The 18,700-nt window shown below is 51.6% G+C and overlaps 1 protein-coding gene across 6 annotated transcripts in view; it reads left to right on the forward strand.

Annotated features, from left to right (window-relative positions):
• Positions 1-18,700, forward strand: part of for (cGMP-dependent protein kinase for) — a 579,799-nt gene that overhangs the window by 20,672 nt on the left and 540,427 nt on the right. For 4 of the 6 annotated variants that reach the window (XM_069329496.1, XM_069329495.1, XM_069329493.1 and 1 more), the window contains exon 2: positions 16,645-17,679. In XM_069329496.1, the coding sequence (XP_069185597.1) occupies positions 17,105-17,679 (575 nt within the window). In that variant the 5' untranslated portion in view covers positions 16,645-17,104. Of the gene's footprint in view, positions 1-13,597; positions 13,643-16,644; positions 17,680-18,700 lie in introns of those variants that run through there. The other 2 variants (XM_069329497.1, XM_069329494.1) reach the window with 1 other exon arrangement.

Here is an 18,700-nt window from a genome sequence, read left to right on the forward strand (position 1 = left end):
TCTCACCGATGGCCTTTTGCTGTCTCTGACTCTCCTGGATTTTATACGATTCTTGTAGCTTTAGTTCAATAATTTCTATTTTTTCAACATAGCCTCTCTTGTCGTTCTTGAGATAGGGTGCGTATAGGGCGTTCATGTTGTTCAACAGTTGTTCTTCGCCTATAGAGGTAACGCCGTTCTCGTTCCATTGTGAATCTCTGACCTCACTGAGGGGAATATTGAGAGGCCTCACCATATTTCTAGAGCTCCTGAGCCTATTTTTTTTTCCGAGGCATTGGTTTAGGTTTGAATTTCAAGCTGGTTTTCCCAGCTTATTTTTTGCGAGGTCTTGGTTTATTAGTTACCAGTTAGTCTGTCTGTTATTGAAATTGAATAAGCTGAATTCTCTTCTTCCTCCTCCTCCTCCTCCTCCTCCTCCTCCTCCTCCTCCTCCTCTTCCTCCTCCTGGGCTTTAGGACTAAGTGCACAGTTATCCGTGCTCGTGTGAACTCTAATTAGGTTGTGAGGTTAGATCTAATGACCTGACATCGTTATTTGTGAAAATAAAGTCTATTGTGTATTTTAGTTGGCTCTATTTTATGCTGGTTTAAGACGAATGTCATACATACTTAAGAGGGTGAAGGAGCAGGTGTAGGGAGGGGGGGCGAGGAGCAGGTGTAGGGAGGGGGGGCGAGGAGCAGGTGTAGGGAGGGGGGACGAGGAGCAGGTGTAGGGAGGGGGGGCGAGGAGCAGGTGTAGGGAGGGGAGGGGGCGAGGAGCAGGTGTAGGGAGGGGAGGGGCGAGGAGCAGGTGTAGGGAGGGGAGGGGCGAGGAGCAGGTGTAGGGAAGGGGGACGAGGAGCAGGTGTAGGGAGGGGGGGGGGCGAGGAGCAGGTGTAGGGAGGGGGGGGGCGAGGAGCAGGTGTAGGGAGGGGGGACGAGGAGCAGGTGTAGGGAGGGGAGGGGCGAGGAGCAGGTGTAGGGAGGGGGGGCGAGGAGCAGGTGTAGGGAGGGGAGGGGGCGAGGAGCAGGTGTAGGGAGGGGAGGGGCGAGGAGCAGGTGTAGGGAGGGGAGGGGCGAGGAGCAGGTGTAGGGAAGGGGGACGAGGAGCAGGTGTAGGGAGGGGGGGCGAGGAGCAGGTGTAGGGAGGGGGGACGAGGAGCAGGTGTAGGGAGGGGAGGGGCGAGGAGCAGGTGTAGGGAAGGGGGACGAGGAGCAGGTGTAGGGAGGGGGGGCGAGGAGCAGGTGTAGGGAGGGGGGACGAGGAGCAGGTGTAGGAGAGGGGCGAGGAACATGTGTAGGGGGGAGGGGGCGAGGAGCAGATGTAGGGAGGGGGGACGAGGAGCAGGTGTAGGGAGGGGGGGGGCGAGGAGCAGGTGTACTCTGGAGGGAGTTATCGCGTTTCCAACGGATGTTATCCGAAGCCGACCATCTCCCTGCACCGGATGTAAGCTGCTGCTGGTGGTGGTAGTGGTGATGACTGTGGGCTGGTAGTGGTGATGACTGTGGGCTGGTGGTGGTGGTGACTGTGGGCTGGTGGTGGTGGTGACTGTGGGCTGGTGGTGGTGGTGACTGTGGGCTGGTGGTGGTGATGACTGTGAGCTGGTGGTGGTAATGGTGGTGACTGTGGGCTGGTGGTGGTGGTGACTGTGGGCTGGTGGTGGTGGTGACTGTGGGCTGGTGGTGGTGATGACTGTGGGCTGGTGGTGGTAATGGTGGTGACTGTGGGCTGGTGGTGGTGGTGACTGTGAGCTGGTGGTGGTAATGGTGGTGACTGTGGGCTGGTGGTGGTGATGACTGTGGGCTGGTGGTGGTGGTGACTGTGGGCTGGTGGTGGTGATGACTGTGAGCTGGTGGTGGTAATGGTGGTGACTGTGGGCTGGTGGTGGTGATGACTGTGGGCTGGTGGTGGTGATGCCTGTGGGCTGGTGGTGGTGATGCCTGTGGGCTGGTGGTGGTGGTGGTGGTGGTGACTGTGGGCTGGTGGTGGTGATGACTGTGGGCTGGTGGTGGTGGTGACTGTGGGCTGGTGGTGGTGATGCCTGTGGGCTGGTGGTGGTGATGCCTGTGGGCTGGTGGTGGTGGTGGTGGTGATGACTGTGGGCTGGTGGTGGTGGTGGTGGTGACTGTGGGCTGGTGGTGGTGGTGACTGGGCTGGTGGTGGTGGTGACTGGGCTGGTGGTGGTGGTGACTGTGAGCTGGTGGTGGTGATGCCTGAGAGCTGGTGGTGGTGGTGGTGGTGGTGATGACTGTGGGCTGGTGGTGGTGATGACTGTGAGCTGGTGGTGGTGATGACTGTGAACTGGTGGTGGTGATGCCTGTGGGCTGGTGGTGGTGGTGGTGGTGATGCCTGAGGGCTGGTGGTGGTGGTGGTGATGCCTGTGGGCTGGTGGTGGTGGTGGTGATGACTGTGGGCTGGTGGTGGTGGTGGTGATGCCTGTGGGCTGGTGGTGGTGGTGGTGATGACTGTGGGCTGGTGGTGGTGGTGGTGACTGTGCTTGCCTATCAGTGACTACGGGGGCGTGAGGTTTAGCACTTTATGCCCCCACCTACCAGCCTCGATGTACCTGTTGCCCAATGGTTTTAACTATTCTTGACTCTGGCGTTCTGATTCTTTGTTGAATCCGTTGAATCTGGAGGTGGCTTACACAGCTTCTTCTTACAGTGCATTCCCCTTGTTAAGCGTCCGTTCCGGGTTCGAGAACTTCATTACTTTTATCCGACTCATTTGCATTTCCTGCTAACAATTATGTCCTTTTTATTCTACTCTCTCTCACACTAAAGAAACAAGCCTTGTCCACATTATCAGTACTCTTCAGTATCTTGTATGTTGCGATGATGTCCCCTCGTTTTGTCTTCCTACCTCTAATGTTGTGAGGTTCAGTTTCCTCAGTCAACTTGTCCTCTGGGAGGAGATCCGCTCAAGGGAATGGATTGGGAACACCAGGAAACGGGTAACAGAAGTACTTCTAAAGACTCCCTCATCAGCCGAGGTAATATTAACTCTTGTCTTATTAATTTGGTTGCATATAGTTCCTACAAGTATTTGTTAACCCCTTCCACATTTACTGCTGTCGTCCAGTGTTTCCTCTGGCGTTTCATCTCTGGTCTCCATGTTAGTTCCTTTGTAAAGACCACCTGAAATCTTTTGTTGAGTTCCTCGCAAACCTCCTTGTCATTTTCCATGAGAATTCCAGCATGACTCTTCTATTGGACGCCTTTGATATAGTGCTATTAGACACCTATGCTATGATGGGCGCAATGTGGCTATACCTAGCGAAGAAGACACTCCCTTACCCGAGACGGTGTTGGACGTCATATTTTGGTTCAGGCCACTGTAGATGAATGTTAGGTACACAACCAAGAAGGTCTTCAGGCAGATCGTCGAGGACGCCGATGATAGTTTGCCGAGTGTGTTGGAGGCCTCTGGTATGGTGTTGGAGGCCTCTGGTATGGTGTTGGAGGCCTCTGGTATGGTGTTGGAGGCCTCTGGTATGGTGTTGGAGGCCTCTGGTATGGTGTTGGAGGCCTCTGGTATGGTGTTGGAGACCTCTGGTATGGTGTTGGAGGCCTCTGGTATGGTGTTGGAGACCTCTGGTATGGTGTTGGAGGCCTCTGGTATGGTGTTGGAGGCCTCTGGTATGGTGTTGGAGGTCTCTGGTATGGTGTTGGTCTCTGGTATGGTGTTGGAGGCCTCTGGTATGGTGTTGGAGGCCTCTGGTATGGTGTTGGAGGTCTCTGGTATGGTGTTGGAGGTCTCTGGTATGGTGTTGGAGACCTCTGGTATGGTGTTGGAAGCCTCTGGTATGGTGTTGGAGGCCTCTGGTATGGTGTTGGAGACCTCTGGTATGGTGTTGGAGACCTCTGGTATGGTGTTGGAAGCCTCTGGTATAGTGTTGGACGCCCCTTCCAAACAAGGCACTCGTTGTTCACTGCCCCAGCCTGCCCAGGTGCCACACGCCGACACCAGGTGGCCTCAGCTCTCGCCTAGCTCACACAAGTTTGACAGATTTAAAATTTTGCCCCGAGGGGCGAGTTTATTGGACAGCGCCAGTACCCATCCTGTGAGAGGTCATACCGCAATGGCAGTATATACAACACCCCACCCCCCAATAGGAAGAAAACCCGCTGGGCTATTCATCCTGTCACTTGTACCCAGACACAGCTGGGACTTGCTTAACTGTCTCAAGTGAACAGCTTCTCAAACAAGAAGGCTTACAAGGTTACTGAGGAGAGGAGGAGACAACAACAAATCAGTGAATCTATACGCTGGTACAATATGGTTGCAGCTAGCAATCCCAATCATTCTGGACGAAGAGGAGGAGGACGAGGGAGAGAATCGGTAATAGCGAGAATCCGTTTTTGGATACAAATATCCATGGAGATTCAGAATTGAAACACGTTTGACAGTTATATATATATGTATATATAATATATATATATATATATATATATATATATATATATATATATATATATATATATATATATATATATATATATATATATATATATATATGTCGTACCTAGCAGCCAGAACTCACTTCTCAGCCTACTATTCAAGGCCCGATTTGCCTAATAAGCCAAGTTTTCCTGAATTAATATATTTACTATAATTTTTTTTCTTATGAAATGATAAAGCAACCCTTTTCTCTATGTATGAGGTCAATTTTTTTTTATTGGAGTTAAAATTAACGTAGATATATGACCGAACCTAACCAACCCTACCTAACCTAACCTAACCTATATTTATAGGTAAGGTTAGGTTAGGTAGCCAAAAAAATCTAGGTTAGGTTAGGTTAGGTAGGTTAGGTAGACGAAAAAACATTAATTCATGAAAACTTGGCTTATTAGGCAAATCGGGCCTTGAATAGTAGGCTGAGAAGTGCGTTCTGGCTATTAGGTACGACATATATATATATATATATATATATATATATATATATATATATATATATATATATATATATATATATATATATAATAATAATAATAATTGTGTGTGTGTAAATCACGAAAATTAACGTGATGAAAAATGTGACAGTGTCAGACCACGGAGGAAGAGTTGAAACAGTAATTTCCTTGGGTACTTTCGTATATTAATGCATCTTCAGAAGGATTGAAGTATATATATGAAGATGTACATGAATGAATACATCCTCATTCCTTCTGAATATGTATTAATATACGAAAGTATATTAATGCATCACTCATTATATTTATATTATATATAATATACATATATACAGTATAAATATATATATATAATTATATATATATAATATATATATATATACATATGCTTGTTTTAGGTTAACGTATAAATAGAACAAGGTTTGACCTGAATATTTTTTTTTGATATTTTTTGACTGAGAACATTCGAGGCAAGCCATGACCTTGCGTGCGTGCGTGCGCTCGTGTGCGTGTGTGCGTGCGTGAGGTGCGTGTGTAGAGTGACCCGTGGAGAAAGTGGAGTGAGCGAAAGGTCATATGTGAATACTGTGGCTGGACCGTAAGGGCCTCATCCTTACTACCTGGTAACTCTGTTCACCTGGGTTACCCTCTGTCGTTACTCACCGTCTCCTGGTAACGCTGATCACCTGGGTTACCATCTGTCGTTACTGACCGTCTCCTGGTAACGCTGTTCACCTGGGTTACCCTCTGTCGTTACTGACCGTCTCCTGGTAACGCTGTTCACCTGGGTTACCCTCTGTCGTTACTGACCGTCTCCTGGTAACGCTGTTCACCTGGGTTACCCTCTGTCGTTACTCACCGTCTCCTGGTAACGCTGTTCACCTGGGTTACCCTCTGTCGTTACTGACCGTCTCCTGGTAACGCTGTTCACCTGGGTTACCCTCTGTCGTTACTCACCGTCTCCTGGTAACGCTGTTCACCTGGGTTACCCTCTGTCGTTACTCACCGTCTCCTGGTAACGCTGTTCACCTGGGTTACCCTCTGTCGTTACTCACCGTCTCCTGGTAACGCTGTTCACCTGGGTTACCCTCTGTCGTTACTCACCGTCTCCTGGTAACGCTGTTCACCTGGGTTACCCTCTGTCGTTACTCACCGTCTCCTGGTAACGCTGTTCACCTGGGTTACCCTCTGTCGTTACTCACCGTCTCCTGGTAACGCTGTTCACCTGGGTTACCCTCTGTCGTTACTCACCGTCTCCTGGTAACGCTGTTCACCTGGGTTACCATCTGTCGTTACTCACCGTCTCCTGGTAACGCTGTTCACCTAATCTGACAAATAAAGCTAACTGCAAAAGCTTTAAAAACTTTTGTTTTTTGGGTTTTTCTTTACACCTCTGAGCCGCCAGATACCACAGCTTGGGGGGGGGGGACGGTGGACACCCACAGCTTGGGGGGGGTTGACGGTGGACACCCACAACTTGGGACGGGGGTTGACGGTGGACACCCACAACTTGGGACGGGGGTTGACGGTGGACACCCACAACTTGGGACGGGGGTTGACGGTGGACACCCACAACTTGGGACGGGGGTTGACGGTGGACACCCACAACTTGGGACGGGGGTTGACGGTGGACACCCACAGGTTGGGACGGGGGTTGACGGTGGACACCCACAGGTTGGGACGGGGGTTGACGGTGGACACCCACAGCTTGTGGGGGTTGACGGTGGACACCCACAGCTTGTGGGGGTTGACGGTGGACACCCACAGCTTGTGGGGGTTGACGGTGGACACCCACAGCTTGGGGGGGGTTGACGGTGGACACCCACAGCTTGGGGGGGGTTGACGGTGGACACCCACAGCTTGGGGGGGGGTTGACGGTGGACACCCACAGCTTGGGGGGGGTTGACGGTGGACACCCACAGCTTGGGGGGGGGGGTTGACGGTGGACACCCACAGGTTGGGACGGGGGTTGACGGTGGACACCCACAGGTTGGGACGGGGGTTGACGGTGGACACCCACAGCTTGTGGGGGTTGACGGTGGACACCCACAGCTTGTGGGGGTTGACGGTGGACACCCACAGCTTGTGGGGGTTGACGGTGGACACCCACAGCTTGTGGGGGTTGACGGTGGACACCCACAACTTGGGACGGGGGTTGACGGTGGACACCCACAACTTGGGGGGGGGGTTGACGGTGGACACCCACAACTTGGGACGGGGGTTGACGGTGGACACCCACAACTTGGGGGGGGGTTGACGGTGGACACCCACCACTTGGGACGGGGGTTGACGGTGGACACCCACAACTTGGGACGGGGGTTGACGGTGGACACCCACCACTTGGGACGGGGGTTGACGGTGGACACCCACCACTTGGGACGGGGGTTGACGGTGGACACCCACAACTTGGGACGGGGGTTGACGGTGGACACCCACAACTTGGGACGGGGGTTGACGGTGGACACCCACAACTTGGGGTTGGCTGTGGTAATGCTATTTTACAGGTGTAATCCCCCTCCGCTCGTTCTCTGAATACAAAGATATTGATCAGTAGTCAGCATAGATATTGATCAGTAGTCAGCATAGTACGCGGAAGGCGCACACTTTTGCTTGTCGACGAACTACTTGTACCCTACAAGGTACAGGTGAACGCAATACAAATGAACGCACTTGATGGTAGTTTGTGTTTTAATCTGAGAGCGCTTACTGAACGGTTGTTCTGTGTGACAGGTTTCTCTAGCTAGAGCGACTGGAATGGAAGCTCCAGGGTTCGAGCCCCGCGCAGGCCAATAGCACATACGATAGTTCTGCACGAGAGACTGTTTAGGAAGGTCGAAGTTCCTGTGAAACAGACTGTAACTGGATCATGGCGCAGTTGAAAGCCAGAAAATATGGCGTCCGCAGAAACTGGTGTTGGGTGTTATGCTATTTAGTAGTGTACCGCACAGGCTCTGTACTGGGGCTAGTACCGGGCTCTGTACTGGGGCCAGTGCCAGGCTCTGTACTGGGGCTAGTACCGGGCTCTGTACTGGGGCCAGTACCGGGCTCTGTACTGGGGCCAGTACCGGGCTCTGTACTGGGGCCAGTACCGGGCTCTGTACTGGGGCCAGTACCGGGCTCTGTACTGGGGCTAGTACCGGGCTCTGTACTGGGGCCAGTACCGGGCTCTGTACTGGGGCCAGTACCGGGCTCTGTACTGGGGCCAGTACCGGGCTCTGTACTGGGGCCAATACCGGGCTCTGTACTGGGGCCAATACCGGGCTCTGTACTGGGGCAAGTACCGGGCTCTGTACTGGGGCCAGTGCCTGGCTCTGTACTGGGGCCAGTGCCAGGCTCTGTACTGGGGCCAGTACCGGGCTCTGTACTGGGGCCAGTACCGGGCTCTGTACTGGGGCCAGTACCGGGCTCTGTACTGGGGCCAGTACCGGGCTCTGTACTGGGGCCAGTACCGGGCTCTGTACTGGGGCCAGTACCGGGCTCTGTACTGGGGCCAATACCGGGCTCTGTACTGGGGCAAGTACCGGGCTCTGTACTGGGGCCAGTGCCTGGCTCTGTACTGGGGCCAGTGCCAGGCTCTGTACTGGGGCCAGTGCCGGGCTCTGTACTGGGACCAGTACCGGGCTCTGTACTGGGGCCAGTACCGGGCTCTGTACTGGGGCCAGTACCGGGCTCTGTACTGGGGCCAGTACCGGGCTCTGTACTGGAGCCAGTACCGGGCTCTGTACTGGGGCCAGTACCGGGCTCTGTACTGGGGCCAGTACCGGGCTCTGTACTGGGGCCAGTACCGGGCTCTGTACTGGGGCCAGTACCGGGCTCTGTACTGGGGCCAGTACCGGGCTCTGTACTGGGGCCAGTACCGGGCTCTGTACTGGGGCCAGTACCGGGCTCTGTACTGGGGCCAGTACCGGGCTCTGTACTGGGGCCAGTACCGGGCTCTGTACTGGGGCCAGTACCGGGCTCTGTACTGGGGCCAGTGCCGGGCTCTGTACTGGGGCCAGTACCGGGCTCTGTACTGGGGCCAGTACCGGGCTCTGTACTGGGGCCAGTGCCGGGCTCTGTACTGGGGCCAGTGCCGGGCTCTGTACTGGGACCAGTACCGGGCTCTGTACTGGGGCCAGTACCGGGCTCTGTACTGGGGCCAGTGCCGGGCTCTGTACTGGGGCCAGTACCGGGCTCTGTACTGGGGCCAGTGCCGGGCTCTGTACTGGGGCCAGTGCCGGGCTCTGTACTGGGGCCAGTGCCGAGCTCTGTACTGGGGCCAGTGTTTTTCACGTCAACGACCACGATATACTGGAGTGACCAGTAATTTGTGCGTTCTCAGTCAACACCACGATAGGACGTTTAGGAGAGAGGGAGAGAGAGAGAGAGAGAGAGAGAGAGAGAGAGAGAGAGAGAGAGAGAGAGAGAGAGAGGCAGAGGAAGAGAGACAGAGAGAGACATAGAGAGAGACAGAGACAGAGAGAGAGAGTTAGAGACAGAGAGAGAGTGAGTTAGAGACAGAGACACGCGCAGATGAACTGCAGAGAGACTTGGCCTAGCGCTTGGGGGGGTGGGGGGGTGGGTGGGGGGGGGGACATGGCAGGTGTAACTTAAGGTTGCAATATGCAAATTCCTTTACCTGAGGGAAGGCAGAGATGCTGTACCACATTAGTAATACAGTCATGGGGCAGCTAAAATTGTGAGGGGGGAGATTAGGGATTAGTCATGGTTGGCAGCGACCGGAGGCTGCGTCAATATATATGTCGTACCTAGTAGCCAGAATGCACTTCTAGGCCTACTATTCAAGGCCCGATTTGCCTAATAAGCCAAGTTTTCCTGAATTAATATATTTTCTCTAATTTTTTTCTTATGAAATGATAAAGCTACCCATTTCATTATGTATGAGGTCAATTTTTATTTATTGGAGTTAAAATTAACATAGATATATGACCGAACCTAACCAACCCTACCTAACCTAACCTAACCTATCTTTATAGGTTAGGTTAGGTTAGGTAGCCGAAAAAGTTAGGTTAGGTTAGGTAGGTTTGGTAGCCGAAAAACAATTAATTCATGAAAACTTGGCTTATTAGGCAAATCGGGCCTTGCATAGTAGGCTCAGAAGTGCGTTCTGGCTACTAGGTACGACATATATATATATATATATATATATATATATATATATATATATATATATATATATATATATATATATATATATTATTATGAAATTAAGGAAGCAGGGGGGGGGGGGGGGGGGCTCGGATTTATTATAAAAGGCAATTCGCACGAATATCATCCTTCGGTTATATCCCCAGTACTGGTGATCAGGTCCCAGAGGAGGCCTGGTCGACGACCGGGCCGCGGGGACGCTGAGCCCCGGAAGCACCTCAAGGTAACCTCCCTCCTGGACTGTGTCTTTTCTGGAGCTTATTTCGCCAAAACCCACACCAAGCATTGTACTCGCCAGGCCCGGCCCGAGGCCAGGCTTGACTTCTGATTTGATGCGTCTATCAGACCGATGCTCGGAGGCCCTCTGGCCCACAACCTGGTTGGTCAGGCACTTCTTGCCGGATACGTTTTATTTGTAAAAAGTCCGATGTTGTGCCGGCAATATTTCTTACACTTTCTAGGAGGATATTGATAAACTGTGAACCTCTAATGTTCAGTGTTTTCTTGACGAGCTTATGGCACTTCTACTCTTTAACACTTTCGCACTCTAATGTGTTGTTATTACTCTGTAAATTTGGGGTCTGGTTCTCCAGTTTTTACCATGTATATGTTCTTTGATATCTTTCTCTCGTCTCCTTTCTAGTGAGTACATTTTGAGAGTTTTGAGACGGTCCCAATAACTTAGACGCTTTATCGTGTCTATGTATGCTGTGTATGTTCTGAATTTCTCTACTTCAGCAATCTCCCCCGCTCTGAAGGGGAACACTAGTGTCGAGCAGTACTCAAGACGGGACAACACAAGTGATTTGAACAGTGTGAGCATCTGTGAGGATCCCACTGTGATGGGATCCCTGAATTTGAAAGTTCTCTTAATCCATCCTATCATTTTTCTGGCCGACTTGCTTGGTTATGTTCCCTAAACGTCAGGTCGTCAGACATCATTATTCCCAGAGCCTTGACATGCTGCTTTCCAATTATGATTAGGTTTGATGAATTTACTCGCCAAGTCTTATGTTCTTTTGATTAACTCTTCGCCCATGTTCACCCAGCAGTAATTGGAGATCTGGTTGTAAAGTGACTGTTCGTATCCCATTGATTAGGATAAAGCTTTAGGATAAGCTGTGGGAAGGGATGGCACTAAATCTGCTAGCAAGAGTCATCTCCTGTACCCACCCGAGTAAAATAAAATCTGGTATGCAGATAAGCATGTAAATATAGATGTTACATGCTTTGGGCTCGAGATGAAGAGGATGAGTGAGCAAGTGTGTGAGTAGTTGTGGTGGGGGCCGAAGCCCTCCTTCACCCCAGTAACCAGTGGCATGATTGGATGTATTCCACTGTGCTTCTTTAGCTTCATTATACATGTGGGCCGAGTACTGGAGCTGCGCATCTCCAGTGCGCACCGAGGCATGACACCACTGCCAACAGTCGCCCAGCAACGCCACAAACGATGAGGATCAGAGACCGAGTGGGACAGTTTGTCAGTGGGTTGACTGACAGACTGACAGACTGACAGTCGGGCGGGTGAGGGACCGGCGCACCCCGTGCTTTGCTTACAAGAGTGACCCACTTACCATGTGCCTTGGCCACCTTCCCATCGGCTAACACGCTCGTAGTTTATCATTTATTCTTTTATCTGTGCCCGCCCTTTTTTGTATATAAAATAAATGAAACGAAATGAAGAGGGATGTGATATATCCGGCTTGTGGTGTTATGAATGATAGTGGACTTAATAAGAGTGGAAGCAGCCATGGGCTGGTGCGTGTGTAGGCAGGGGGAGGGTAGGGGGGTAGTTTGACATTAGTAGTCACTAGTAGTGAGCTGTTGGAGGCGGATGTGTGGCATGCGGTAGTGGTGAGCATGCCCGTCATGCAGGGTGCCCTGGCTGTTGTCACCCACATCACCACCACTACCCTGAAGGAGAGGAGATATGATGGCAACATACAAGATATTGAGGAGAATACACAAGGCGGACAAAGACATGATTCTTTAATTTAAGATAATTTAGGATTAAATGACATTTCGAAACTGGAAATGCAAAGGAAGCGAAGAAGTACAAGGGAACACCCGCACCCAAAGGGGCCTGGTAGCCTGGTGGATAGCGCGCAGGACTCGTAATTCTGTGGCGCGGGTTCGATTCCCGCACGAGGCAGAAACAAATGGGCAAAGTTTCTTTCATCCTGAATGCCCCTGTTACCTAGCAGTAAATAGGTACCTGGGAGTTAGTCAGCTGTCACGGGCTGCTTCCTGGGGGTGGAGGCCTGGTCGAGGACCGGGCCGCGGGACACTAAAGCCCCGAAATCATCTCAAGATAACCTCAAGATAACCCTGCACGAGAGGTCAACACGTGGAATGACCTGAAAGAAGTCTGTGGACCACTCCCTCCATCCACAACTTTAGGGGGTCACGTTCGGCAAAGAATTCGAACGTACGGGAAGGTTAATTGGAACACAACGGGTATAACAGTGCTGTAGTAGGCGGGGCATGAAGAGGTTGACGTCAGTTGTTGGTTGGCACTGTTAGGCAAGTGCTCTTAGGTACTGGTAATTGTTAACTAGCTCATTTACAAATGTGCAGGTGTTTGTGGATAAAGTTTGTGATTTGGTGAGCACAACCTCCACAGCCCTCTACCGTCTCCTACCAGTACCACCCACCAATACTACCACCTACTACTACCACCTACCACCACTTACCACCACTTACCACCCACTACCACTTACAACCCACTACCACTTGCCACCCACTACTACTGCTACCACCCACTACCACTCCTACCACCACCACCATCCAATCGCCCCCAGCACCACCACCCACCAAAACCCTAACCGCCACACACCAATCTCCCCCCCCCCCCCGCCCTCACCACCACCAACCAACCACCAGACCCCCTCCACCATCATCACCCACTAACCCCCATCTACCCCCCCCCCCTCCACCACCACCCACTAACCACCACCCACCAATTCACCCCCTCTCCACCACCACACCCACCAGACTTTTTTGTGAGTAAAGGAGGAGGAGAGGCATAGGTGAAGTGAAGTTTAGAAGTGGGAAATACAGTGAGAGGTATGAAAGCAGGCGGGCTGTCCGCCTTGCTGACACGATGTGTGGGTGTTGGCAGCTAAGCTGGCTCCCTTTTGTCAGGGAACTGACAAGTGGTCAGAAGTGACAAGAAATCCTGCCCTCACCTACCAACACAGTTTACCGTGCGCTCCCCAGCACCATACCAGGACACCTCTTGTATTAATGCATCACGCCACCTCTTTAAAAAAGAAAAAAAACTAACTAGTCGACATTATGTCATTTCCCCGAAAAAGCAGGTAAAGAGTATATTTAATGCCAACAACCTGACATCACTGTATTTGTGAAATGTCACAACAGGTGTGTGTGGGGGGGGGAGGGGGGGATGTGCCGAGTGACTGACTGGAGTAGGGGGAGGTGGGGGCGGGGGGTGGGGTAGGGCGCCCCGAGGAGGGGGGAGGAGAGAGGGGGGGGGTTACGAGGATTAAACTTTCTATACAGTTGAGTCTGGCACCAGGCTTGTGAGGGGCCAGAGTGTAGCGGTGAGGCGAGGAGGGCGGTGCCGGGCCGCTCCCACTCATGTGGGTTATATATATATATATATAGGCTGTGTCAGTGGCCTCACTCTCTGTTTTGGCTGATTTTTTTTTTTTAAGGAGGGAAAGGGAGGGGGGTAGTGTGAGGCGGAGGGTGTGCTCGCGCGTGCGCGCGCGCGCACACACACACACACACCTCTCCACAATAACGTTTTCTTGTGCAAGTGATTAATAATTTATCGGTGTTGTCCGGGAACGTTGCTTAGCTGCCCGCACCTCGGCACGCTTCATTGTTCAACGTTTTTCTTCGTGGCAACATCCACCACCACCGCTACTACTACTACTACTACTACTACTACTACTACTACTACTACTACTACTACGGTGTTACTTAGAGCCTTAGTGTGAATGTTTGACGTGACAGCCTATTGAACACTTGGCTGTAAGTGTTGTACCACGAAGTGGTCACATGCGGTGTCTCAAGGTGTGTACTTACCTAGGTGTGCTTGCGGGGATTGAGCTGTGACTCTTTGGTCCCGCCTCTCAACTGTCAATCAACTAATATACAGGTTCCTGAGCCTACTGGGCTCTATCATATCTACACTTAAAGCTGTGTATGGAGTCAGCCTCCACCACATCACTTCCTAATACATTCAATTTGTCATCTACTTTGACACTGAAAAAAATCTTTCTAACGTCTCTATGGCTCATTTGGGCACTCAATTTCTACCTGTGTCCCCTAGTGCGCGTGCTCCCTTGTGTTAAATAATCTGTGTTTATCTACCCTATCAATTCCTCTGAGAATCTTTTATGTGGTGATCATGTCCTCTCTAACTCTTCTGTCTGACAGTGACGTGAGGTTTAATTCCCGTAGTCTCTCCTTGTAGCTCATACCCATCAGTTCGGGTACTAGTCTGGTGGCAAACCTTTGAACCTTTTCCAGTTTAGTCTTATGCCTGACTGGATATGGACGCCATGCTGGAGCCGCATACTCCAGGATTGGTCTGACATATGTGGTATGCAAAGTTCTAAAAGATTCCTTACACAAGTTTCTAAAGGCCGTTCTTATGTTAGCCAACCTGGCATATACCGCTGATGTTATCCTCTTGATATGGGCTTCAGGAGACAGGTCTGGTGTGATATCAACCCCCAGGTCTTTCTCTCTCTCTGACTCTTGAAGTATTTCATCTCTCAAATGATACCTTGTATCTGGTCTCCTGCTCCCTACACCTATCTTCATTAAATTACATTTGCTTGGGTTAAACTGTAACAACCATTTGTTCGAGCATTCCTTTAGTTTGTCCAGGTCTTCTTGAAGCCTTAAGCTGTCATCCTCTGTCTTAATCCTTCTCATAATTTTGGCGTCGTCAGCAAACATTGAGAGGAATGAGTCTATACCCTCGGAGAGATCATTTACGTATATCAGAAACAGGATAGGTCCGAGTACAGAGCCCTGTGGGACTCCACTGGTGACTTCACGCCAATAAGGGGTTTCAACCCTCATTGTAACTCTCTGCTTCCTATTGCTTAGGTACTCCCTTATCCACTGGAGCGCCCTGCCAGTTACTCCTGCCTGTCTCTCCAGCTTATGTACCAGCCTCTTATGGGGCTGATACATGTGAGACCTTTTGTGTGTGTGTGTCTGTAGTGAAGGGGTGAGGGAGGGCACCCCTTAAGAAGCTGGACCTTGAGGTGTCTGTGTGGGGGGGGGGGCACTAACGAAGCTATACCTCAAGATGGGTGTGGGGGGGGGGGCACTAACGAAGCTAGACCTCAAGATGTGTGGGGGGGGGGCACTAACGAAGCTAGACCTTAAGATGTGTGTGGGGGGCACTAACGAAGCTAGACCTCAAGATGGATGTGTGTGGGGGGCACTAACGAAGCTAGACCTCAAGATGTGTGGGGGGGGGCACTAACGAAGCTAGACCTCAAGATGTGTGGGGGGGGCACTAACGAAGCTAGACCTTAAGATGTGTGTGGGGGGCACTAACGAAGCTAGACCTCAAGATGGATGTGTGTGGGGGGCACTAACGAAGCTAGACCTCAAGATGGATGTGTGTGGGGGGCACTAACGAAGCTAGACCTCAAGATGTGTGGGGGGGGGCACTAACGAAGCTAGACTTCAAGTTGTGTGTGGGGGGGCACTAACGAAGCTAGACCTCAAGGTGTGTGTGTGGGGGGGGGGCACTAACGAAGCTAGACCTCAAGGTGTGTGTGTGGGGGGGGGGCACTAACGAAGCTAGACCTCAAGGTGTGTGTGTGTGGGGGGGGGCACTAACGAAGCTAGACCTCAAGGTGTGTGTGTGGGGGGGGCACTAACGAAGCTAGACCTCAAGATGGATGTGTGAGGGGGGCACTAACGAAGCTAGACCTCAAGATGTGTGTGTGGGGGGCACTAACGAAGCTAGACCTCAAGATGTGTGTGTGGGGGGGGCACTAACGAAGCTATACCTCAAGATGTGTGTGGGGGGGGGCACTAACGAAGCTAGACTACGAGGTGTCTGGGGGGGGGGGGGCATCAGCCAAGTGTGTGTTTACCTTAGTGTTCTTAACTCGGAGAGCTTATTTCTCATATATTCAGTTTGGTTAAAGTCAACACCTGTGAAGTATTGAGCTCACCGTCGCGATGTTGGACTGAAACCAGGATGTCTCAACCATCCAAAACTATATATATTGTAAGGAGTTCAGTACAACTGTAATTTAATGAACCTTCCCACCTACACCCACATAATGGGTTGGGAAAGGAATCAGATTACTTGGGTGTGTGATATTCTTCCGAAAAGGTGGTTTGTTTTCGAAATTGGGATTCTTGGTGGCTTCAATGGATTGGGGTTCGTGCTGGGGCTCCGGGACTAGCTATTGGGATTCTTGAAGGTTTTCAGGACAGAATATTAGTAGTTTTGTTGTGTTCCAAAACAGATTACTGGGATTCGCGGTGGGCTTCAGGACCTGATATTGGGATACGGTAAATAAAAGTGTTTGTTCTTACCATTCGTGGCCATAACCTTCATTCATTAGTTGCATGATAATGTCGAATCTGAATACAGGTTGTGACGCTCACAGTACCGCCGTGATGGGCTTTCCAACAGCGGAGGCGACTTGAATGGTGCTGTGGGAAGCGTTTGTGAAGTGTAGTGTACCACGTGCTTACTGCCTCGTGTGTTAATCATATCAACTGTTCTTGAGTTGTGAAGGGCAGCGACTTCACACAGTGTGTCGTGTGTAAGGTCATACGACCAGCGACACTTTTAGTATGCAACATTGCACTCTCCTACGCGTTGGCTTGTGTGAATTGTTGGCGTGGTGGCCATAGCGTGTGGCCACATCTGCTCTCTTTTTCGGCCCAGGTTGCATTTGTGGCCACGGCTCGACCGGCAGTGTCACAGGTGGGTGGCTCCTGGCCCCGACTTGCGGCTGGCCGAGAGAGGCTGGCCGACTGGACGAGGCGGAGACTAAGAAACGTGTAAACCATTGTGTGTCCAGGAGAGTGTACAAAGGCAACTGCCCATGTTGTGCGCCCCGGGCGAGGAGGATGAGTCTGTGTGTTGCGTAATGCAGAAGTGGTTTAAGAGTCGCGGTGGCGGGGAGGGCGGCAGTGGACGTGCACCGCCCATGGGTCTCAGTAACTCCGGCAAGGGACGCGCGTCCCTGCGCGACACCCAGGCAGCCCTAGCCACCGCCCTAGAGTCCCTCGCTGTCAAAGACGGTGCCATCAAGCGCCTGGAGGAGGAACTACGGGAGAAGGAGGCAACCATCGCCACCCTCAACACCCAGCTTGACAAACTGCGGTCAGTGTTGCCACCGCTGACAGGCCAGCGTCCGCACTCTCTACACGGCCGCATCTCCCTGCGCTCCCTCACCTGCCGCAACAACAACAGCGAGCACCACAACCGCAACAGCCTCCAGAATGACCGCTACTACACGCCGCCGTCCTCCTCCAACCTCAGTATTATCGAGGGCGTGAGTGAGGGCGCCGAGGCCAGGGTCAAGAGGACCGCCATCTCCGCCGAGCCCGCAGCCCAGGACTTCGAAGAGTGCTACGACCCGCACTACGCCCCCGTTGTCGTCCCCAAAAGTCAGAAGTAAGTGTTGACATTATCTGTTTGTGCATATTTCCTGTCCCTTCTCTTCTCTCCCCCTCCCACTCCCCCCGTGTTTGTGCCTCCTTGTTTACCTGTAGCATGTTTCGAGTGTTCTTCAACTTGCCCAACCTGTGACACTACGCTTTTGTGAGGTTTAAACGGTGATAATTTGATCGATAAGGCTGTTTCTTAAAGCGGCCAGCAGGCCCACGTGACTATTACATCCCAACTGACCCGGAAATCCCTGTATTAATTTACCTCTAGAAAATTATTTGATGTTCCAGCTATATTGTTTATTTGGTGGGTGAGGGGATGAAGAACTGTGAACCTCTGATGTTCAGACAGTGTTCTCTGATTGTGCCTATGACACCTCTACTCCTCACTGGTTCTATTCTGCATTTACTTCCCGTGTCTTTCGCCCCAGTGTGTTGTTGTTTTGTTCAAATATATTCCCTAAACTTTGAGTACTTAACCTTGTATAGTATATTGTAATACCTCGATCCTCTCCTCTCCTTTCAAGAGTGCATTTTGAGAAATTAGAGACGGTCCCAGTAGTTTAGGTACTCTACTTGTGCCGTATATATTAGCTGAACTTTTATTTCCGTGCGTGTGTGTGTGTCCGTCCGTCCGTCCGTCCGTCCGTCCGTCCGTCCGTCCGTCCGTCCTTCCTTCCGTCCTTCCTTCCTTCCTTCCTTCCTTCCTTCCTTCCTTCCTTCCTTCCTTCCTTCCTTCCTTTCCGTGTGCAGTAGTTATTCACACATTTCCTCTGTTGCCATAGTTCTTCACATTCCCCAAAGTTATTCATTTGTCAAGATTCTCTTGTCTTAAGCACCTTCCCTATTAACGCTGAAAAATCGTTCTGCAGGCTGCGCCCTTGTTCTGCAGGCTGTGCCCTTGTTCTGCAGGCTGTGCCCTTGTTCTGCAGGCTGCGCCCTTGTTCTGCAGGCTGTGCCCTTGTTCTGCAGGCTGCGCCCTTGTTCTGCAGGCTGCGCCCTTGTTCTGCAGGCTGTGCCCTTGTTCT

This window comes from Procambarus clarkii, chromosome 22, assembly GCF_040958095.1.
Source record: "Procambarus clarkii isolate CNS0578487 chromosome 22, FALCON_Pclarkii_2.0, whole genome shotgun sequence".
NCBI classification, from domain to species: Eukaryota; Metazoa; Arthropoda; class Malacostraca; order Decapoda; family Cambaridae; genus Procambarus; species Procambarus clarkii.